Source organism: Elephas maximus, chromosome 5 (genome assembly GCF_024166365.1).
Source record: "Elephas maximus indicus isolate mEleMax1 chromosome 5, mEleMax1 primary haplotype, whole genome shotgun sequence".
NCBI lineage: Eukaryota > Metazoa > Chordata > Mammalia > Proboscidea > Elephantidae > Elephas > Elephas maximus.
This window is the reverse complement of record NC_064823.1, coordinates 94,586,094-94,606,522: the sequence shown is the minus strand read 5'-3', so window position 1 is coordinate 94,606,522 and position 20,429 is coordinate 94,586,094. Positions and strand designations below refer to the sequence as shown.

Below are 20,429 nucleotides of genomic sequence, written 5' to 3'. Positions count from 1 at the left end.
TCTCTGGCTGAGGTGAGTAATAATCACTATTTGCCAAAATCTGTAGATATATTTTAATCTATATGGTGAATGACATCTAAGAAACATTCAACCATAAACACTATGTCCTACTGGAAATGCTATTCTATCTCAACCTCTTTTGAATTGCTATTCTCTCTTTTGGAGCTACCATGACACCGTATCCTGGCCTCTCCACAATCTCCTTTAGCTGTTACTCCTTCTTTTCCAGATTTTAAAATCTGGAGCACTCCAGGGCTTGTTCTTGTATCTTCTCTATTTAGGCTATAACTGCACTCTGCTTTAGGTAATTTTACCCATTTTTATGACGTCAGATAGCACTGATAAATGAACATTTCTTAGATTTTCATCTCCAGCCTGTTTCTCATATATCCATGCACTTACTGCATGCCTCTTCGTTTCTCACTAGACTACACAGCATGTCCAAACTCATACTCCTCATCTTCTCCACATCCAACTCCTCCTGAAGCGCTCTTCATTTTAGCACATGAAACAACAGCCTACCACTTCCTTGCCTTCAATCTCCTCATCCAATCTATTACTGTATCTTCTATCCATTTTATTTCAGATATACTGCACATCTGACCGCTTCTCTCCATCTCAGTTTAAGACACCATCTTGCCCCACCAGCAAAACTATGCTAGCCTACTAATTGTCCTCCTGACTCCTACTTTCACCCTTTCCCCAAAGCGAAACAAAACTATTTTTTTAAGCTTTTCATTTCATTCAATATCTTTCTTCCCCAACAGTGTCTCAGATATACTTAGCACCTAGCCGAAAGCATGACACAGTAGATGAATACATATTTGCTGAATGAATAAATGAATATCTTGTAGCATTTGTCACCAAATAAGAATGATGATCCACATATATTGACTTTAAAAGATACATAGAGAGTATTTTGAGTAAATGTGGCTGGTAACAAAATATTGTGCATGTATAATTTCAAATGTGATAAAAACAAAACAAAAAGAACTGCAAATGCATACAAGGAAAAATATCTAGAAGAATATATGAAAATATTGTTAACAACTGTCTTTGGAAGATAAATATAGGTAATTTTCTCTTTTTAGTTGTTATTATTTTACTTCCTCCATTTATTTTTACAGTAAACATGTATAATTTTATAATGAATAAGAAAGCTAATTTTGGAAACAGCAGTGAACTAATCCAATGAACACAGTTATATATATATATATATATATATATATATATATATATATATAAACTAGTAAAATTTTAATGTACTTTGTATGTGTTGCTTCAACGAATTGGTTCACAAGCCCAATGTCATTTATGCATACTAGGTACTTGGAATACAGCAGCTATAAAAAAGACAAAAACCTTCCTCATGGAGCTTACATTTGAACTTACCATGGGGGCATCAGGCAGTAAGCAAAATAAGTGAATAAAGAAATGTAATGTATTAGATAGAGGAAGGAGGGTTATAAAGGCCAGGAGAAGAATTGCTCTCATAAACACAGTGGCCTCATTAAGGAGATGACATTTGAGTAAAGAACTGAAGGAAATGACAGAGGAGGAAGTACTTTCCAGGCAGAGGAAATAGCAATTGTTAAAGACTGAAATGAGATTGTACTTGGCATGTTCTAGAACAGCAAGGAGGCTATTGTAAAACCAGTAAGACTTGTGCTTTTTTCACCTATGTTTCTTTGTGGGGGTGCAGACAAGGAGTTAGGAGTAGGTGAAGAACTGGATTTAAAGAGGGTTGTGATTTCCCAAGCTAGTTTGGTAGACACTGAAGGGAGTTTATGACAATGAATGGCCACGCAACTTAATCTAAAGTGAGTTAGGGGTGCAGTCAAGTGAGAGATTGTGAAAAAATAGCAAAACCAAAGGACTTCAAGTCCCAATAGTGTCAAAAAGTTGTTGGAGATGGAAAAGTAGGAGGCAGCAGATGGACAGTAGGATCTTAAAGTTGGGATTATGAACATGCTGCAGTTTCAGGTAACAGCAAGGACTATAACCACAGAAAAGAGAGTCCAAGACAGGGTAAAAAAAAAAAAAAAAAAAAAAAAACAGGTAAAGAATAAAATAATTGGAGGGTAAGATTTCAAGAAATCTTTAATCTAAAAAATTACAGAATTATCCTATCAAAAATGAATCAGTCTTATTCAGCACTTGAAAGATATTGGAATATTATCTATAAGGATACTGAAATCACCAAGACTTTTGACATGGTAGGGCTGGAGAGAGATAGACAGTGAGCCAGTGACTGATACCTAGAAGTGATATGGGTAGATGACTGAAACAAGGATGAGTAGTGAGTGGTATAGTCTTAAAGCCAAATCTGTTTAAATGAAACCCTATACGTTTATTTCCATTCTAGTAAACTGAGTACAATATACAGCCTATAATAAAATATAAAATTTCTTTCAAAATTTCAGTGCTATCAAACTGTAGTGATAATGAAGCTGATGTACATTAAAAACAGAACATTAAAAAAAATTGCTTTTATGACTTTCCTTTTCTCAAGTGAATATGTGACATCTTACACAACATAATTAAGCAAGTAGACAAGAGAATAAGTTCATATTTTACATGACAATAAATCATTTAAAAGCAGATATTTAGGAAACAACATGAGAAATAATTGCTAATAAGCTGCATTCTCCAGTTGCTACACAGAAACTTAACAATGCCTGAACAGAACTGAAGTTTCATTCCTCATTTGTATTTAAAATGACTTTTTATCTTATAAACAAATGGTACATCGGAATCACAGAACTTCTATAACTTTATCAACAAAATATTTCTCATTGATTTCATCATAATAGATAGACGATTCAGTCATCTTCATGATGCTACTTCTTATAAAAATAGAAAACAGTCTAAAATACAGTGAATTTTCAAGTACTGAATAAGATGGGTTCATTTTTTGAGAAAATTCTATAATTTTTCAGATTAAATGGAAAAGCATACTTCACAAATATGCAGCAATATTTAAATACATTCGTGTCTCATTCAGAAAACTAAAAGTATGTTCATTTGCTCATGCAAATTTTCTCCACAAGCACACTCATTTATCAGAGTTGTAAGTTTTGATCAAATTTCACTCAAAATGATTAACCAAATATCTGTGTACAACTGTAGAAGAGAAAAAGTGTCCCTAAAGGGGTTGACAATGTTCATCAGCTGTGACAGACACTAAAATGAATTCTAAAGACATCAAAGAGTAATTACTGTTAGAGATCTCTGGTTTAAAATATGTCACTGCTATATACCGTTCATTATAAGAAAGTAATGTTATTCAAAAATTATATTCAAATAATGTCCTTTAGATTAACAGGTTAAAAATACAGAATGGTTATGTTATTGAAAAATATTTGTGGCATCAATCTGAATTAGTTACATTCAGGACAATCTCTCAGGTTGGCCTTTTTACCTGCTTGATGCATTAACCAGCGTCTTCAAGCTACTTGGGTTACGTATCAGCTTGTCCAACATGTTGACTATTTCCTCAAACTTGGGCCTGCTATTTCGATCTTTCTGCCAGCAATCCAGCATTAATTGGTAGAGGGCAGCAGGACAGTCCATGGGGCTTGGCAGACGGTAACCTTCTTCTACTGCTTTAATTACCTGTATGAAGCAAAACAGAACCTGTATGAAGCATACAGTAGCTTGAGAAATTTCCATGGTATAATTTTCACCCTCTCTATTCTTACCCTCACAAATAACAACCATCATTTTATGATCTCTAAAATCCTCAGTCATTATTATTCACTGAAAAATAAAACAATATTTATATACATGTAATATATACATGAGGAGCACTGGTGGTGCAGAGGTTAAGCACTCCACTGCTAACTAAAAGGTCAGCAGTTCAAATCCATCAGCAGCACAACAGAGGAATGTGACAGTCTGCTTCTGTAAAGATTTATCACCTTGGAAACACAATGGGGCAGTTCTGCTCTATCCTATATGGTCACTATAAACCAGAATCAACTAGATGGCAATGGTTTTTTTTTTTTTGGTATATATATATATATATATATATATATATATATATACACGTATATGTGTGTATGTATATGTTGTTTTTAGGTGTCGTCAAGTTGTTTCCAACAACAGAACGAAACAGAGTTGTATCCTTTCACATACTTATTCAATCTGTATTCTGAGCAAATAATCAGAGAAGCTGGACTATATGAAGAAAAACGTGGCATCAGGATTGGTGGAAGACATTAACAACCTTCAATTTGCAGATAACACAACCTTGCTTGCTGAAAATGAAAAGGACTTGAACCACTTACTGATAAAGATCAAAGACTACAGCCTTCGGTATGGATTACACCTTAACATAAAGAAAACAAAAACCCTCACACTGGACCAAGATGCGACCTCATGATAAATGGAAAAAATGTTGAAGTCAAGGATTTCATTTTATTTGGATCCACAATCAGTGTCCATGGATATAGCAGTCTAAAAATCAAACTACATATTGAATTGGGCAAATCTGTTGCAAAAGACCCCTTTAAAAGTGTTAAAAAGCACAGATGTCACTTTAAGGACTAAAGTATGCCTGACCCAAAACATGTTATTTTCAATTGCCTTGTATGCATGTGAAATCTGGACATTGAATAAGGAAGACTGATGTGTTTGAATTATGGTGTTGGTGAAGAATATTAAATATACCATGGATTGCCAGAGAACAAACAAGTCTGTCTTAGAAGAAATACAGCCAGAGTGCTCTTTGGAAGTGAGGATGGTGAGACTTAATCTCCTGTACTTTGGACATGTTATCTGGAGAGATAAGTACCTGGAGAAGGACGTCATGCTTGGTAGAGGATCCAAGAAACAGAGGGAGACCCTCAGTGAAATGGACTGACCCCGTGGCTGCAACATGGACTCGAACATAGCAAGCATTGTGGCGATGGCACAGGATTGGGCAGTGTTTCATCATTCTGTTGTATATAGGGTTGCTATGAGTCGGAACTAACTCGAGGCACCTAACAACACACACACACACACATATATATGTGCACCATGCACTGGTGGCACCGTGGTTAAGAGCTATGGCTGCTAACCAAAAGGTCGGCAGTTCGAATCCACCAAGTGCTGCTTGGAAACCCTAGGGAGCAGTTCTGCTCTGTCCTATAGGGTCGCTATGAGTTGGAATTGACTCACCGGCAACAGGTTTGGTTTTATACATATGTGTGTGTGTGTATACTATCACAATGACTATACTATTACAACGTTAAAAGACGGGCTTTCTTCACATATTTTAAATATAAATGATAATCACTTTTTATTTAAAATCTTAGCGAAGAGTGATTTGTAAAATTAACTGACATAAAAATACAAAGTTCCTGTTTTATTTATACTTGCATTCTGGAATCAAATAGAGATTAAATTTTCTAGTGATTTCTCTGAAAAGTTAATATCTTTTTAATAAAAAAAATAGGTTCAGAGCCATTTTTTTTTTTTTTTAAGTAATAGGGCTGCAATTTTATTTCAAAAGAGATGTTTAGATGGTAAATGATGGAGAAGTCAAAGGCTAAATTAGCATAACTGTCTCATGTATCATTTAATAATGTCAAAGTCTGGCTGTTTATTATCATCTGCTGATTTCTGTCAGGAATTTAGAATGACTATCAAGTAGCACAGGCATTACAAATGTCGTTGATTTTAAATATAACCACACACCTATGAAGTATTAGTCTAATTGTCAGGTTATTTTATCATGAACATTTGTAAAATCAATGCTACCATAAAGATAGATAATTCCAGAACAGATTTATTTATGCTAATGAACATAATACATATTTTATTCAATTATTAAAATTTAAATATTAGTAATACCAAAAACCAGTCACAGTGAACATATTTCTCAAAACCTTATTGTGAATATTTTATTAAATAATTAAACTTAATTATATTTTTCTACAAATACATTAGAGTTGATTTGATAAGTGGAAGATAAATATAACTATTAGAATAGAAAATTTACGAAGATAATTTTGAAGTATTTGAAAGAAGCTAGTCTCTGATAAAAGAATGGGAATCTGAACAAATGCAATGGCAGATGGAAAAAAAGAGGAAATGGCAGATTTAAGAGACATTTATAACTTAGAGGTAGAGGTAGAGGAGAGAAAGCATTTGAAATAAAACAAGTTCAAGCCTATCATACTGGATGATTGCTGCTGTTAACTTCCAGTAAGCACATTTACTGGGGTAGAGGATGTTGACAGGTATCACGTGGGGCTTCTTTTATTTGGGGTGAGTGAGGAACATCCAGGTGGCAACTTTCACGAAACTGGATAAATTTATATGTGGCTAGGAAATGTTTAAAGATAATTAATAGTTTTGAAATAAACTAACACATTTTTATTATGAGAAGTTATTTATAGTATATATCACTTAATCAGTTTTATGTTCAAGTAATTTTATATTTAGAATCATAATTCCTTGTCTCTAAGTTAACTTAGAATTGGCCTAGGAAATTAGGTCATTAAATCTAATTCTATATTCCTCTTTAGAGACATAATATAAATGTGAGGGTCATCAGCACTTGGTCACAGCTTAAAGCCGGGTATAGTTTATATCACCCTGGGAAGAACATAAAATAAAAATTCCTGAAAAACACCAGCAGTTAAGGTACAGGCAAGAAATAATAGGTATTCAAGGACTCTGAAAATAAATGGTCAGATAAAAAATTAGTTAACCAGAAGCAATCTACCACCATAGTTAACTTACTTAACTCAAAAGCAATATAAACTATTAAAAGGCGAATCAAAGAAAAAAGTATTTTCAACAATTATAACGTATGGTTAACCTATCTTATGTAATAAAAACTCAGGCATATTGAGAAATTAAATAATATGACATCAACAGATAAATGAGTAATAGATGCTAATCAAAGATTTGTGAAAGAATAAAGAATGTACCAAATAAATTTTGAGAAAATGTTTGTACTCACTAGGGAGCAAACAAATGAATAGTAAAAGATAAAATAGTACGATTTGGACTATACGTTAACAGAAATTCATTTTATTAGTTTGCTTATTATAGAACTCCCCAATGCTGATAAGAAGAGTGGATATTCTCTTTAGTATTATATAGACTAAAATAAAAAGTGGTAATATGAATAGTTTAAATCATGAAATACTTTGACTATGCAGTGAAAGCAATGATTCTTATATATTTAAAACCTGATATGTTTTTTTTTTACATTTCATAAGTTGCTTTTTCTGCAAAGCTGTTATCAATTATTACCATTTTGCTTTTTTCAATACCTATGTTTTTAATATTATCTTCCTATGAGCAGCCACTGTTTATATGTGGCTTTGAAATGAATAAAGATAATTAATAGTTTTGAAATAAACTAACACACTATTATTATGAGAAGTTATTTATAGTATATTTCACTTAATCAGTTTTATTTTCAAGTAATTTTATATTTAGAATCATAATTCCTTGTCTCTAAGTTAACTTAGAATTGGCCTAGCAAATAAGGTCATTAAATCTAATTCTATATTCCTCTTTAGAATTTATCTTTAAAAAAGTTTTGGAATTATAACTTCATATTTAGAAATTTTAAAGTATAATTCTTCATTTTTAACTATAATATCCTTCATAGTTTCAGGGAAGAAATGAATGTCACTAGCAGTCCAGTGATGGCTGAAATGTTGGAAATCTACCAAAGTACAATTTAAACTGTTCGTTTTACCAAAACATTTATAACGTACAATTAAGGGAATCACAATCTCAATTGACCTCCCTACTGATATCACATTTGTTAATCTAGGTGGTTTAAATGGTCAAAGAAAAAAAACAAGAAAAAGGCAGCCATAATTTTTGCAGACAATCTGGCACCACTTCAGATGTGCTACATCTGAAATATTATTATAAGCTATGTATATTCATGGAATGCCATGTAAATTAGTAGCAACACAATTTAAACCACATTGTCTCTCTTTCTAAAACATAAAGCCCAACACTGACTCCCCTAGTATGGCACTATTCACTTGGTAGCAAGTTGATTATATTGAGCCCCTTCTATTAAGCAAAGATCTGTGATTGATTCTTCTTCCAGGTATATATAACTATTCTGGGTATGGGCTTGCCTTTGTTTCCCACAGGACCTCAGTTATAACTCCTCGTTGGGGTTTAGGGAATACTTGACCCACAATCACAGAATTCCACAGAGCATATTACTCAATCAGGGTACCCACTTTACAGTGAAGAACGGGTGAGAGTATCATATACTCAATGATGTGCTGGTAAATATTTAAAATTAACTGTCCTGGGAGAGAAAAGAGATTTATAGCACTTTCTGATTTACGTAGTATAAATAGCCTCTGCATGCCAAATGTAAGCTCCCAACATGATGTCAACCAGGTAAAAATCTTCTGAAAATGTGTGAGCTTGTATGAACTAGCACCAGCATATGGCTGCACATAGTTCACAATCTAGAAGCAGCTGACCTGATAGACTTTGGAAACGCCTTCTAAAGGGCACTGAAGCACCAATTATGAGCAACACTCTGAAAGTACTGAGTGCCATTCTTCAGGATGCACTATATGTAATAAGTCAGAGACTTTTATATTGCACTGCATTCCCAATGACTCTTACCCCGGGACACAATAAGGGGCCCATCAAACTTAGAGAGATAGCTGCCAACAGAGTACTTTGGACTACTTGTGTCCAGGGACCAGCAGAAGAGAAGAGGAGCTTCTATGATAATATTAAGAGCAATTAGTATTGAATAGCAGCAATTGACTGTACTGAATTTAAACAGTGAGGCCAGGGAGAAATCCATATGGAACCCAGGTGATCCACTCGGGGTGCTTTTGTTACTACTTTGTAACAACCCTGGCCTGAAAATGCTTGCCCCCAGGAATGAAGGATTGGTTAATACCATCCGCTAAGTCAACATGATCTGCCAAGGTGATAGGTGAGGGTGAAGGGAATTTAGAATGGATAGTGGGGAGGGAGATAATTAGGAACAGTTGCAGTCATGAAATCAACTGGAACTACAGGGTGTGTAGTTTGTCCCATAACTTCCCTCTTCTGAGTTTTTCCTCAAGAATATAAGCACACAGAAGCATGGAGAAGCTCCCTGAATGTGTGTGGAGAAGTAGACCTGTGCTGCAAAAGAGATGGATCATGCTGGCCATGAAAATTTGTTTCTCAGATCTCCAACTGCTGGGGCCATAATTGACTAACGATCCTAGCTTCTATGCTCTAAAATCCATCAACACATGTGTTCCAATGCCATGCTTTTCACAGGTTGTTCCCAGCCAATGATTGAGCAAGACAGAGACATGACCGAAGCTCATTTGTACAGTAAAGGATTCCTATGACAAGCAACATTGGCTTGAGGATGCCCTGACAGCCGTGACAAACTCTCTTAGAACTGCACTTCCTTCCTCTATCTCTTCTGTACCTGGAATCAGATCAGTATCATCTCTCCTAGCTTACCCCGTTCCCTCCATGTTTTTCCTTATAATCATTTTCCCTAATAATATTCTTCTATCCCTAATTTCCTCTTGGGATAGGCTTCTTGGAGGGCCCAGACTAACTCATGAATTATATAGTAGACACTATGATGCAGGTTGCACATATATTATCTAAATTTACCCTTACTACAGATCTGCAAAATAAGAACTATTATACACATTTTACAGAAGGAGCATTTGAGGTTCCAGAGATAAATTATGACCCGTGTTTCCACAACCGAAAGTGGCAGTAGTAGGATTCAAATTTGAGTCTTTCTGGCATGCAAATATACGCTCTTTCCATCACTGTGCTGAATCACACCATTGGAATTAGAAATAATTAACTCTCAAGAAAATAATTTGGAAGAGGCATGAATAATACCCCATGGAATGGGATTGATTTGCACCTTAAGAAAAATCTTACCCAGAATTTAAACAAGCATTTTTTTTATTGTAGAAAGACTAAAACCAAAACTCACTGCCGTCGAGTTGATTCCGACTCATAGCGACCCTATAGGACAGAGTAGAACTGCCCCATAGAGTTTCCAAGGAGCAGATGGCAGATTTGAACTGCCGACCTCTTGGTTAGCAGCCATAGTAATTAACCATTACGCCATCAGGGTTCCCTTCTAGAAAGATACGTTCTTAATCAGAAGAGGTGAACATGTAGTAGGCTGAATATCTGAGGGGCAGAAATTTTTTTTGGTCTGTCATGGATTGAATTGTGTCCCTCCAAAATACCTGTCAACTTGGCTAGGTCATGATTCCCAGTATTGTATGATTGTCAACCATTTTGTCATCTGATGTGATATCCCTGTGTTGTAAATCCTATCACAATGATGTAATGAGATGGATTAGTGGCAGTTATATTTATGAGATCTGCAAGATTAATGTCTTAAGCCCATCTCTTTTGAGATATAAAAGAGAGCAGAGAGACATGGGGACCTCATACCACCAAGAAAGCAGTTATAGCAGCACTAAATCGACTGACCGCACTGGGTTAGATGACTAAGACAGGGACAATTGTAGTATTAGCTGTTTGTTTTGATGAATTAAGATCTACCTAAGCACTGAAAGCCTGTATTAAAGGTATATACTTGACAACTCACAAGTAAGAGTTGTTTTGTCTCTATAGGAGTCTCCTAGAAATAACGAAAGTTTAACATATTCATCAAAGTGATTTATGATCCATGGAATTAGTTTCAGATATACCAGTTTTTCCTAAGATTGCTTTCCTTTTTTGGTAGTTTTGAAAGATATTTTATCTCAAACTTAGATCAATAGTGTTCCAGGGATTAAAGAGATCTTAGAAATCCTCTACTCAAGTCCTTTCCCTTTCTAGTTGTGGAAACTAAGAATTATGGCACCAAAGCTACCTGGCCTTCAAGACAAGTTTTTTATTGTGTGCTTTTTTGATAAACAGTTATATGAATTTTGCATTGAAGTACTGATATTTCATTACTATCACTTTTTCAAAATAGGTAAGACTTATGAGGGCACAAGTTCCTAAAATAGTAACTTACACCAAAGGCAGCATTATCGATAGAAAACCAATAGTTTTTGATCCAACATACTAATTTTAAAAGTTATTACACCTAAGACTAAGGAGCATAGTAGCCCAACAGTTAAGTGCTCTCCTGCTAACTTAAAGGTTGGTGGTTTGAACCCATCCTGTGACTCCACAGGAGAAAGGCCTGAGAATGTGCTTCTAGAAAGAGCACAACCTAGAAGACTCTATGGGGAAGTTCTACTCTGTCACATGGGGTTGCTATGAATTGAAATTGACTTGACGGCACCTAATAACAACAAGACTAAGGCTAAAAAGCTGAACGATTTGATCACTGTAAAATCTTAGAAATTTGCAATATTTAGATGAGAACTAAGGCCTTCACAATCCAATTTTAGTTATTACATGCTGACTCCTGGTTTTGCATTAAAACATTACAGCAATGTAAGTGAAAAAAAAAGATATATTCCGTCAGAAATCGAAACCAAGAATAGAAAGAAGAGAGGCACAACTAGTAAAAAGAAGGTTAACATCCAATTAGAGTCAAATGTTCTTATTGCCTTACAAGTAGGATCTAGGCCAACAGAAATATTAATAAAATTATAAGATTATAATTTTCAGAATAAAAATAAAATCACTGAAAACAGACTGCCTAAAAGAATGGACAATAAACTCTAAAATGGGAAGTTTGAAAAACAAATTACTTAAATGAGTTTTCAAAAGTTTGTAATCTATGTTTCTAGTACACGTCTATATATTCATACATTTCCCAATACATATGGCAGAAAGACATTGCCACTAAAAATAAAAACGCAATGAAATGAAATCTTATTTTGGTTTATATTTTATGTTCTGAAAACAGTTGATATTTAAAAGGTTTGTTTTCAGTAAATAGGTTTCTACTGACTACAGAATATTATCTTGGCTTCCCAAGCTTGAATTAAAGTTCATGGTATGTTATTTACCGAAAATCATCTTAGTCATTCTAATTTATATTTGTTATGTGCTGTTATGGTTTTTCTCTCTGATGGCAAAGGCAATCCTAAATCAAAAGAAACCTATTGCTGCATTCTGTCCCCCTGACACAGAGGAAGGTCTCCTCTGAGAGATTTAGGTTACCCTGCATGTCTTGATATTGTAACATTTTCACAGTGTCAAAAAGCCCTTTTAAAATCAGATAGCATCTGGAATGTAGAGATTATGGGGTATATCATTTGAAACTACCAAATCAGTCCTTCTACTTTGCTCTCTGAGAGTTTTTCCTAAAGAGATATTCAATGATCCTGAACTTTGAATACAGTAGATCTGTCAGGTTTCTTGGATACAAATTGGGTTAGAAATTGGGATATATCAAATTTAGTGCTTGCTGAGAAAACAACAAAGCATGCATTGGACACTGCATTAAAAGAAGACATTTTAGAAAGAGCATGTAATTGTACAATCATTTTCTCTAAACCTCATTTAGGCTTAGAAAATCTAGTCAAAGCCAAAATATTAATGTTTATTTTTATAACTTTCTGGAAATATTACATCAGCTCTCCTTTGTGTTTTTCTAAATGGATTGAAATAAAGTTATCTGAAAGAGTATCAAGACTCTTAAACCAAATGACTAAAATCAGGAAAAAAAAATTAAAAGGAATAATACAAACAACAAAGAAAGCATGTATTTGAGTAAGATTGGATGATGCTACAATGCCAAAATAACTATTAAGCATCAAATAAATGAAAACACACATAAGATAGAAAAATTGGAAATAATTATGTAAACTATGTTAAATCGTTTGGTTTGCCCCACTTCTTCACACCTCCCTGTTTTCAAGCCTTTCTCAGCCTAACTTTGTAGAGCCCACCCACTGCGAACAGAGTGATTGGACCAACCCTCTCACTACGGGATTGGCCAATGGGATTTTAGCAGACTTGTTACAGGAAACCCTGGTGACACAGTGGTTAAGTGCTACGGCTGCTAACCGAAGGGCTGGGGTTTGAATCTGCCAGGCGCTCCTTGGAAAATCTATGGAGCAGGTCTACTCTGTCCCATAGGGCCGCTATGAGTCGGAATCGACTCGACGGCACTGGGTTTGTTTTTTTTTTTTTGTTTGGTGTTTACAGGTTGAGGTGCAATCAGGTTTGCTCTTGACCTTCAGCCACTGCAATGAGAACATGTCTGGGCTAGGTTGCTGGTTTCAAGAAGAAGATGAGAGACACATGGGACATAGCCAAGGCATACCAGTGTAGCTCAGCCGAACTTCAGGAACATGGAAAACCCAGTCAAGAACAACAGAAAGGCTTATGAACATTCACTTTGGATCACAGAGATCTCTCTTGGCACTGGATACGTCTGCTATATCTGTAACTTTATTTGTGGCAGATAGAACTAAATCAGGCATAATTGCCAGTAATGTGGATGAACTGTTAAACAGTTGTTACTGTTGTTGTTAGTTGCCATGGAGTTGATTCTGACTCATGGAATAATAATTTTATCAATGACAGATTCAGGATTTTAAATACTCAAGTGTGAGTAGGAGTTAACTGGGCAAATAAGGGATGCATGTTTTCCATGGGTGAAGTAAACACATGGTAGGAACCAGTTTATGAAGACTGGATGACAGAAGAGAATAACACACTTTCACAAAAATTAAAGGAAATAATGACATCGAAATAAGGCGAGGTAAGTTCAAAGCTGGACCATGTAGTGATCAGTAGGCTATGTTAGCATTTTGGCATTTATTTAAGAATGACAGAAAGTATTAAATACTGGTCTTAGTCTAGACTAGATTGATTCAGAGGTAATCATTGTCTATACAACTGAGTGTTTTATATTCAGTCAGGAGTCTGATCTAAGATCACTGATTAGAAATGAAAGCAAGGAGGTAGAAATTAGTTCAACTGGAGGCGGTAGGTTAAGGACAAAAATTTTGGAATTGGATAATAAGTTTGAAATGTCTGGTCTACTTTTTATTATTTCTGTGACCTTAAGCACATCATTTAGCCTCTCTAAGTCTCAGCTGGAAACACTGGTGGCATAGTGGTTAAGAGTTTGGCTACTAACCAAAAGGTTGACAGTTTGAATCCACGAGACATTCCTTGGAAACCCTATGGGGCAGTTCTACTCTGTCCTATAGGGTTGCTATGAGTCAGAATTGACTCGACGGCAATGAATTAGTTTTTTTTTTTTTTTTGAAGTCTGTTTCTTTACCTTAAAAAAGGAATAATAATACATTTCTCTGATGAGATGGTTTATATATAACAAGAATTGAATGGTGCTTTTCCTGTAGTCCTACCCCTAAAATTGTAAAACTGCAGACAATAGATATTCTGATCCCACAAATTTAGAAAAGCGCAAATTAGCAATATTCCCCAAGTCAAGTGAGGGGAGTAGAAAAAGAAACAAATGTAGTAATTTTGGGTGATAAAAAGAAGGGAGACTGACATCAGGGGCATAGGGAGGGTAACAGAGCACAGCAGCAATCTCTAAATTGCACCCTCCCCCCCAATTTGAGCACCTAGGGGCAATCTCTAAATCGAACCCCCTCAATTTCAAGATTAATAGATGTTGATAGCAGTGAGAAATCAGTAGAAACACCTTTCTTCCTTTTGTCCAGCTGCCTTTGTCAGGTGCCTTTCATACTTGTGATACCTCAAAATGTCATTCCCAGCCTAGTCTGGTGCTCCCTTGGACTTTCACCCAGGGGCAAGTGCCTCTTTCTTTCCTCCCCCTCAGTACACCTCTGACTGGCGTCTCATTGTCCTGCTGAGAAGCAGGAACTTATAAACCCAGCTTGCTCTTGCAATCAATACAGAATGTTATGAAATGATTCTTGGAAAAGTTGATGTGTGACCCTGAAAACAGAATCTTGTGCTGGCTTCTCACCTGGATGCAGCAGCCTGAGATAGTAATCCAAAAAGAGGGAACACCAGATGAGCATCCAGCAAGGATGCGCTCCCCTCTGGTAAAGTAGGCAGATGTATGCTACAGTAAGGGATTGTGAGGTGGGAGACTGGCAGCAAGTGAGATGAACAGTGGGAAGTCAGTTGGAGTATGACTGACTTGCATAATCCTTAGAGGATTATGCAAGGAAGAGGCCTTCTTCAAGGGTCTTTGGAAAAGCTCAGGCATGCACCTCAGCACTCAATTGGAGTTTGAGTGTCTGCCAAATAAGGGGCATCAACAGCCCAACATTATATACATAATCTTGGCCCTTCTTTTATACCTCTTCATCCATGTCAATTCTGAAAAATCATGATGCAGACTTTGGCAGAGAAAAACCAAAACCAAACCCTTTGCCATCAAGTCGATTCCAACTCATAGCAAACTTATAGGACAGAGCAGAACTGCTCCATAGGGTTTCCAAAGAGCGGCTGGTGGATTCAAACTGCTGACGTTTTGGTTAGCAGCTGAGCTCTTAACCACTGTGCCATCAGGGCTCCTTGGCAGAGAAAGAGAAGTAAAAATTCTGACCTTTCTTCCTTCCCAGTTTGGGTACCAATGGTCAGGATGGCTCAATGGTTATGTAGAACACTTTGAAATGCATATGAGGTTGACTTTGATTTACACTGGACTAGAATTTTTATATTTGAAGGTCTTAATCACTGGAATGGAATGGTTGTTTCAACAATATTTGGTTAAAGAACTATAGAATCTATCTAGAAACTCCAGAAGGCACTGGAGAGGGGGACTTTATAAGTCATGGTTGACAGAAATAATTGGAGGAAAAAAATAAATCTGATTCAGTTCAGTACTGTAATGAGATAAAACTGTTCAATTGACTGGTTTTGTAAAGAAGTAATGAGATATTAGCAGGTAAAGCTCTAAAGAGAGAGAATAGTACACAGTAAGGGCTCAAGGGCTCAATAAATGATAGCTGTTTTTATAATTGTTGTAGTTACAATTTAAAAATATGTATATAAAATTTCAATGTGATCCAAAATGGAAAGGGCCGTATTGAGTAGTAACAATGAAATTACAAAAGCAAAGACTAGAGAGCCATGTGTCAGTCATCACATAATAAACATTCTGAACTTCAATAGAAGATTATTTTTATGGCACTGGGTTACTGGGTTTTTAATTCTAGGATTCTATTATTCTAAGCAAAAATTATTTTTCCATTGTGGGTAAACCATCCCATTTTTTTTCTCAAATTAAATAAAGAATACAACACTTTTTACGTTTTTAAATTTAAAGAAACAGATTATTTCTTTTTATTCTCTAGGAGCACCCACTATTAAATCAATATCATTCATCCTTTTGTTTTAGAGCATTAGCTGCCTTATCAAATGCAAATAAAAAAAATTTACCTGTCAGTGTTCATTCTTTGATGGCTCTTTCTTCATTTTTGAAAATGATACTGACATAAATTGAGTGAAACATCACTACAGTACAGTTACAACTGTCTGGCAAGGGACTGAGTTTTTATATAACCATAACTTATTTTCTTTTTTACTAAGTCATTTTGAGCTTCTGCATAAAGGATATTTCAACAACAGCAAAACAGATCAGAGGGTAAACAAAGCATTTCATTTTTTTTTTTTTTTTTAAGCAGCTGTCATTTTCAGAAATGAAAAGCATTATAAGTCTCTCAACTCAGAGAGCAAAGCATTTTGTTCCAAAGTTGGGAGTAGTTCCATACTCACATCTTGATTGGTCATCTCCCAGTAGGGTCTCTCGCCATAAGACACAACCTCCCACATCACTATTCCGTAGCTCCAGACATCACTGGCAGAGGTAAACTTCCGAAAAGCTATGGCTTCTGGGGCAGTCCACCGGATTGGAATCTTGCCTCCCTAAAGTAGAAAAGGAATTTTTAAAATTCCCTCATACTTCAAATGTTATCTAGGGATACTGCTGCCTCACTGAAGAGATCTAGAAGGAGATGAAGCATTTTTAAGTGAATCTATTTGACAGGACGTAGGCTCTTTTCATGTATCTTAGCCCATAAGCACTTGTAGACTGACTACTAATTGGCAGTCCTGAAGGTTTCTAGTTTAAATTCTGTTTGACTACCGGAGCACACACAGGACCTACATCTCAATTATGGTACTCAGGATGGCAGACCAAAGTAGGGGAAAGCAGGCAGTCAAGCAAATCAATAAGGTATAGTTTCATGACTTTCTAACAGAGAGTAAAGGAGTCAGATTCCTTGGGTGCCCCCTGCCCCCTTTAATACAGGAATTGTAAGTCTAGGTTGCTAGATGCAATCCTAAGAAATGTAACAGTTAATAAGACAAACATGAAATCAGATATCTTAAACACTTAAAGCCACACTTTACCCCTGACGTGATGTTTTCTCTTTTAGATTTGCTTTTCTCTTCCTTTAGCTTTTTTTTTTTTTTGGTTTGGTTGGTTACACTGTTTTATCAAAGACGTAGGTATCTTATTTAATTCAGTCAACTTACAAATGACTGAAATTGGATTATGAGGGGAATCTACATTATAAATTTTTTTTTTTTTAACTTGGTAATTAGTATATAGATTTTCTCAAAATTCACAAAAGAAACTTTTTTCCTGTTGCTTTTTTGGGGTAAAGATTTTTTTTTTCTCTTAATTTTTAAAAGCAGGCATATATATCCAAATTGTTCATCCATAAGAAAATACGTATTATAGAGAAAGAGGGGGGCGTGCAGGTTTGGAATATTTTCTTGTAAAGCGATTAACATAAGTGTCCCATTTTATAGGAAGGAAATACATTGAATCACATATTAGAAAAAAATGGGACTTAAATTGCTATTTAGGAAACAAACTTTTTTCTTTTACATTTAAAACTTTATTAATGTCTCACTTTACTGAAAAATAACAAGGAGAATTATCTGGGCTTTTGATGTTCTCTCTCTCCCTGGTTTTATCAGAAGAATGCCCTTTTTGGTGTTTCCTTAAAAATCTTTAAAAATTAAATTCCTCTCGTCTAGTGCTTCAGAAATGCATTCTGTTAGATCTTACCCTCGTGGTGTAGGCTGCCTCAGGGTCGTCTTCCAGTACCCTGGAAAGTCCAAAGTCAGACACTTTGCACACAAGGTTACTGTTGATTAAGATGTTTCTGGCAGCAAGGTCTCTATGCACGTAGCCCATGTCAGAAAGGTACCTCATTCCAGCAGCGATGCCTCTCAGCATGCCAACCAGCTGAATTACAGTGAACTGCCCATCGTTTTTCTGTAAAGACAGTGTAGAAATATTAATCTAGTAACATCCATCACTGGGAGAAAATATCAAAGGATCTTCCTTCAATTCCCAAATGAATACTGTCACCCCATCAAAATTCATATGCAATTTTTATCTGAAGGAAAATGGAAACAGTTCCAAAAAATATAGTTAACTTGGTAAAGTTTATCAGTCCTCTGCCTGGTCACAGCTGATAAAGGCTTTGAAAGCCTTTGTCAAACATCTCATTATGTTGCCCTTTACTGTTTTGTAACTCTTTTATTCTGAGCCATCAGAGGAGTGTGTTCTTCACTCCACCCTAGTGCCTGCACATTTTTGAAGTGAATTGAAAGAAGCTAGTTTTTTTTTTTTTTTTTTTTAGTTGGATAGGGATGTTGAGGTAGAGATGAAATGGCCAGTGGACATAAGAGAAAATAAGGGAGTTCCTGCACAGTAGATGGAAGGGAGATGACTGAGCAATGTTTGCATTTCTTTGGAATGTTGTGTCTTGGCCAAAGGCCAAGAATGTACTGCAGTCACATAGAATACAGCTCACATGCCAGTTATTTTGAAATAAAGGAATGATGTGACTTTAATAGATGTAAGGACTTAGAGATGTGGATAGAAAATTTGTGAACAGAATATAGTAGAGGCTGGAAATTGAAGGAAAAAAGTTCCCCTTATGAGTAGATTACCATCAAATCCATTGCACAAGCTGGTCATATAATTGTCATCAATGCCATTGTCCTATGAATGTCCCTAATCGATAATAATAGTCCTTATATTGAAAGTTATGGAGCCCTGGTGGTGTAGTGGTTAAGAACTTGGCTGGTAACCGAAAGGTCAGCAGTTGAAATCCACCAGCCACTTCTTGGGAACACTATGGGGCAGTTCTACTCTGTCCCATAGGGTTGCTATGAGTTGGAATTGACTCCATAGCAACAGTTTTTTTTTTTTTTTTCATTTATATTGGAAGTAAGGAGCACTGCTAGTACAGTGGTTAAATCACTCAGCTGCTAAGGAAAAGGCTGGGGGTTTGAAGCCACCAGCTCCTCCGAGGGAGAAAGATGTGGCAGTCTGCCTCTGTCCTAAAGAGTTACAGCCTTGGGAACCCTATGGGGCGGTTCTACTTTGTCCTATGAGCTCGCTATGAATCTGCATCGACTTGATGGCAGTAAGTGGGTGGTGGGGTATATTGAAAGTTACAAACTGCCAGCTTATACTTTTAATCAGATCTGCAAGTATGTTCATTGTTTAGCACAACATATTTACAAATAAAATAAATTGTTAACATTTAAAATTGGGAGACTTGCATTAAAAAAAAAAAAAAAATCCTGAAAGTAAGTAGTGGCTGGCCTGTAGATGAGGTATGAGAGCTTAGAACGCCACAGATCCCCACTGTTTCACTGATGGAGATTATTTGCATGGATTCTTTGGACATTTTTCCTTGCTCTGCCTGTTACCATGTACTTTGAGGAAGTTAAGTGCTTTTAAACATTTATTTCTTTTTTCCTCTCCTCACCTCCCCTCTCCTCTTCTCTCCTGTCCTTCCCTCTCCTTCCTTCCCCTTTCCTCTCCACACCTTGCCTTTCCTGTTTCATTTAGTTTCCAGCCATCCTCCCTTCCTTCCTTCTTTCCTTCCTTTTGGGAATTAAAAGTGTAAAACAAACAAACAAAATGCCATCAAGTCAATTCTGACTCAAGGTGACGCCTTGTATAAGTTTTATGAAAGGAAAAAAATTCAAATCAAAATGAATCATTGCAGTATAATTATTCTGATTTCAGATATTTCTATTCTATTTAAACCTTTATCTTTCAAGTGGCTTAATGTCATCTTCAACATTAAGGTCAATATATAAATAACACTTAGAATAATTAAATTAATCACAAATCTTACCTTTAAAAATGTATCTAAAGAGCCATTCTCCATATATTCTGTCACTATCATTACGGGTTTACCTGAAAAGAAAACACGGTGAGATAAGCTGCTGCTCTTTGACACTGCATTCTTATCTAGGTAAAGTTTACCTGGGAATTTTTATTGCTGTCCAAATTATTTTTATTCATTAAACGAAGTCCTCTTTGAGTTGCAAATTAACTCTTTATATAATAAAACCTTACCCAGTGTAATGGATGAGGTCAATGAGAAGAGTATCACAAGAATAATAAAAGAGATGACACCTAAGATACAAAAAATAAACACAGTTGCCAGTACAAGGATCAATTTAGGTAGAAAATGAGTTTAAGGGTGAATTCCATTTTCATAGAGGTAGTAGATAATGTGTGAAGTAATATCCAGCAAGGCACTGCAAAC

At 35.8% G+C, this 20,429-nt stretch overlaps 1 protein-coding gene across 7 annotated transcripts in view; it reads right to left on the bottom strand.

The window, feature by feature from the left end:
• The window catches only part of EPHA5 (EPH receptor A5), a 407,780-nt gene that overhangs the window by 10,444 nt on the left and 376,907 nt on the right, over positions 1-20,429 (bottom strand). For all 7 annotated transcript variants that reach the window (XM_049886190.1, XM_049886191.1, XM_049886192.1 and 4 more), the window contains 4 exons: positions 20,013-20,074; positions 17,918-18,127; positions 16,615-16,764; positions 3,422-3,615 (listed from right to left, as the gene is read on the bottom strand). In XM_049886190.1, coding sequence (XP_049742147.1) covers positions 3,422-3,615; positions 16,615-16,764; positions 17,918-18,127; positions 20,013-20,074 — 616 coding nt within the window. The remainder of the gene's footprint in view (positions 1-3,421; positions 3,616-16,614; positions 16,765-17,917; positions 18,128-20,012; positions 20,075-20,429) is intronic.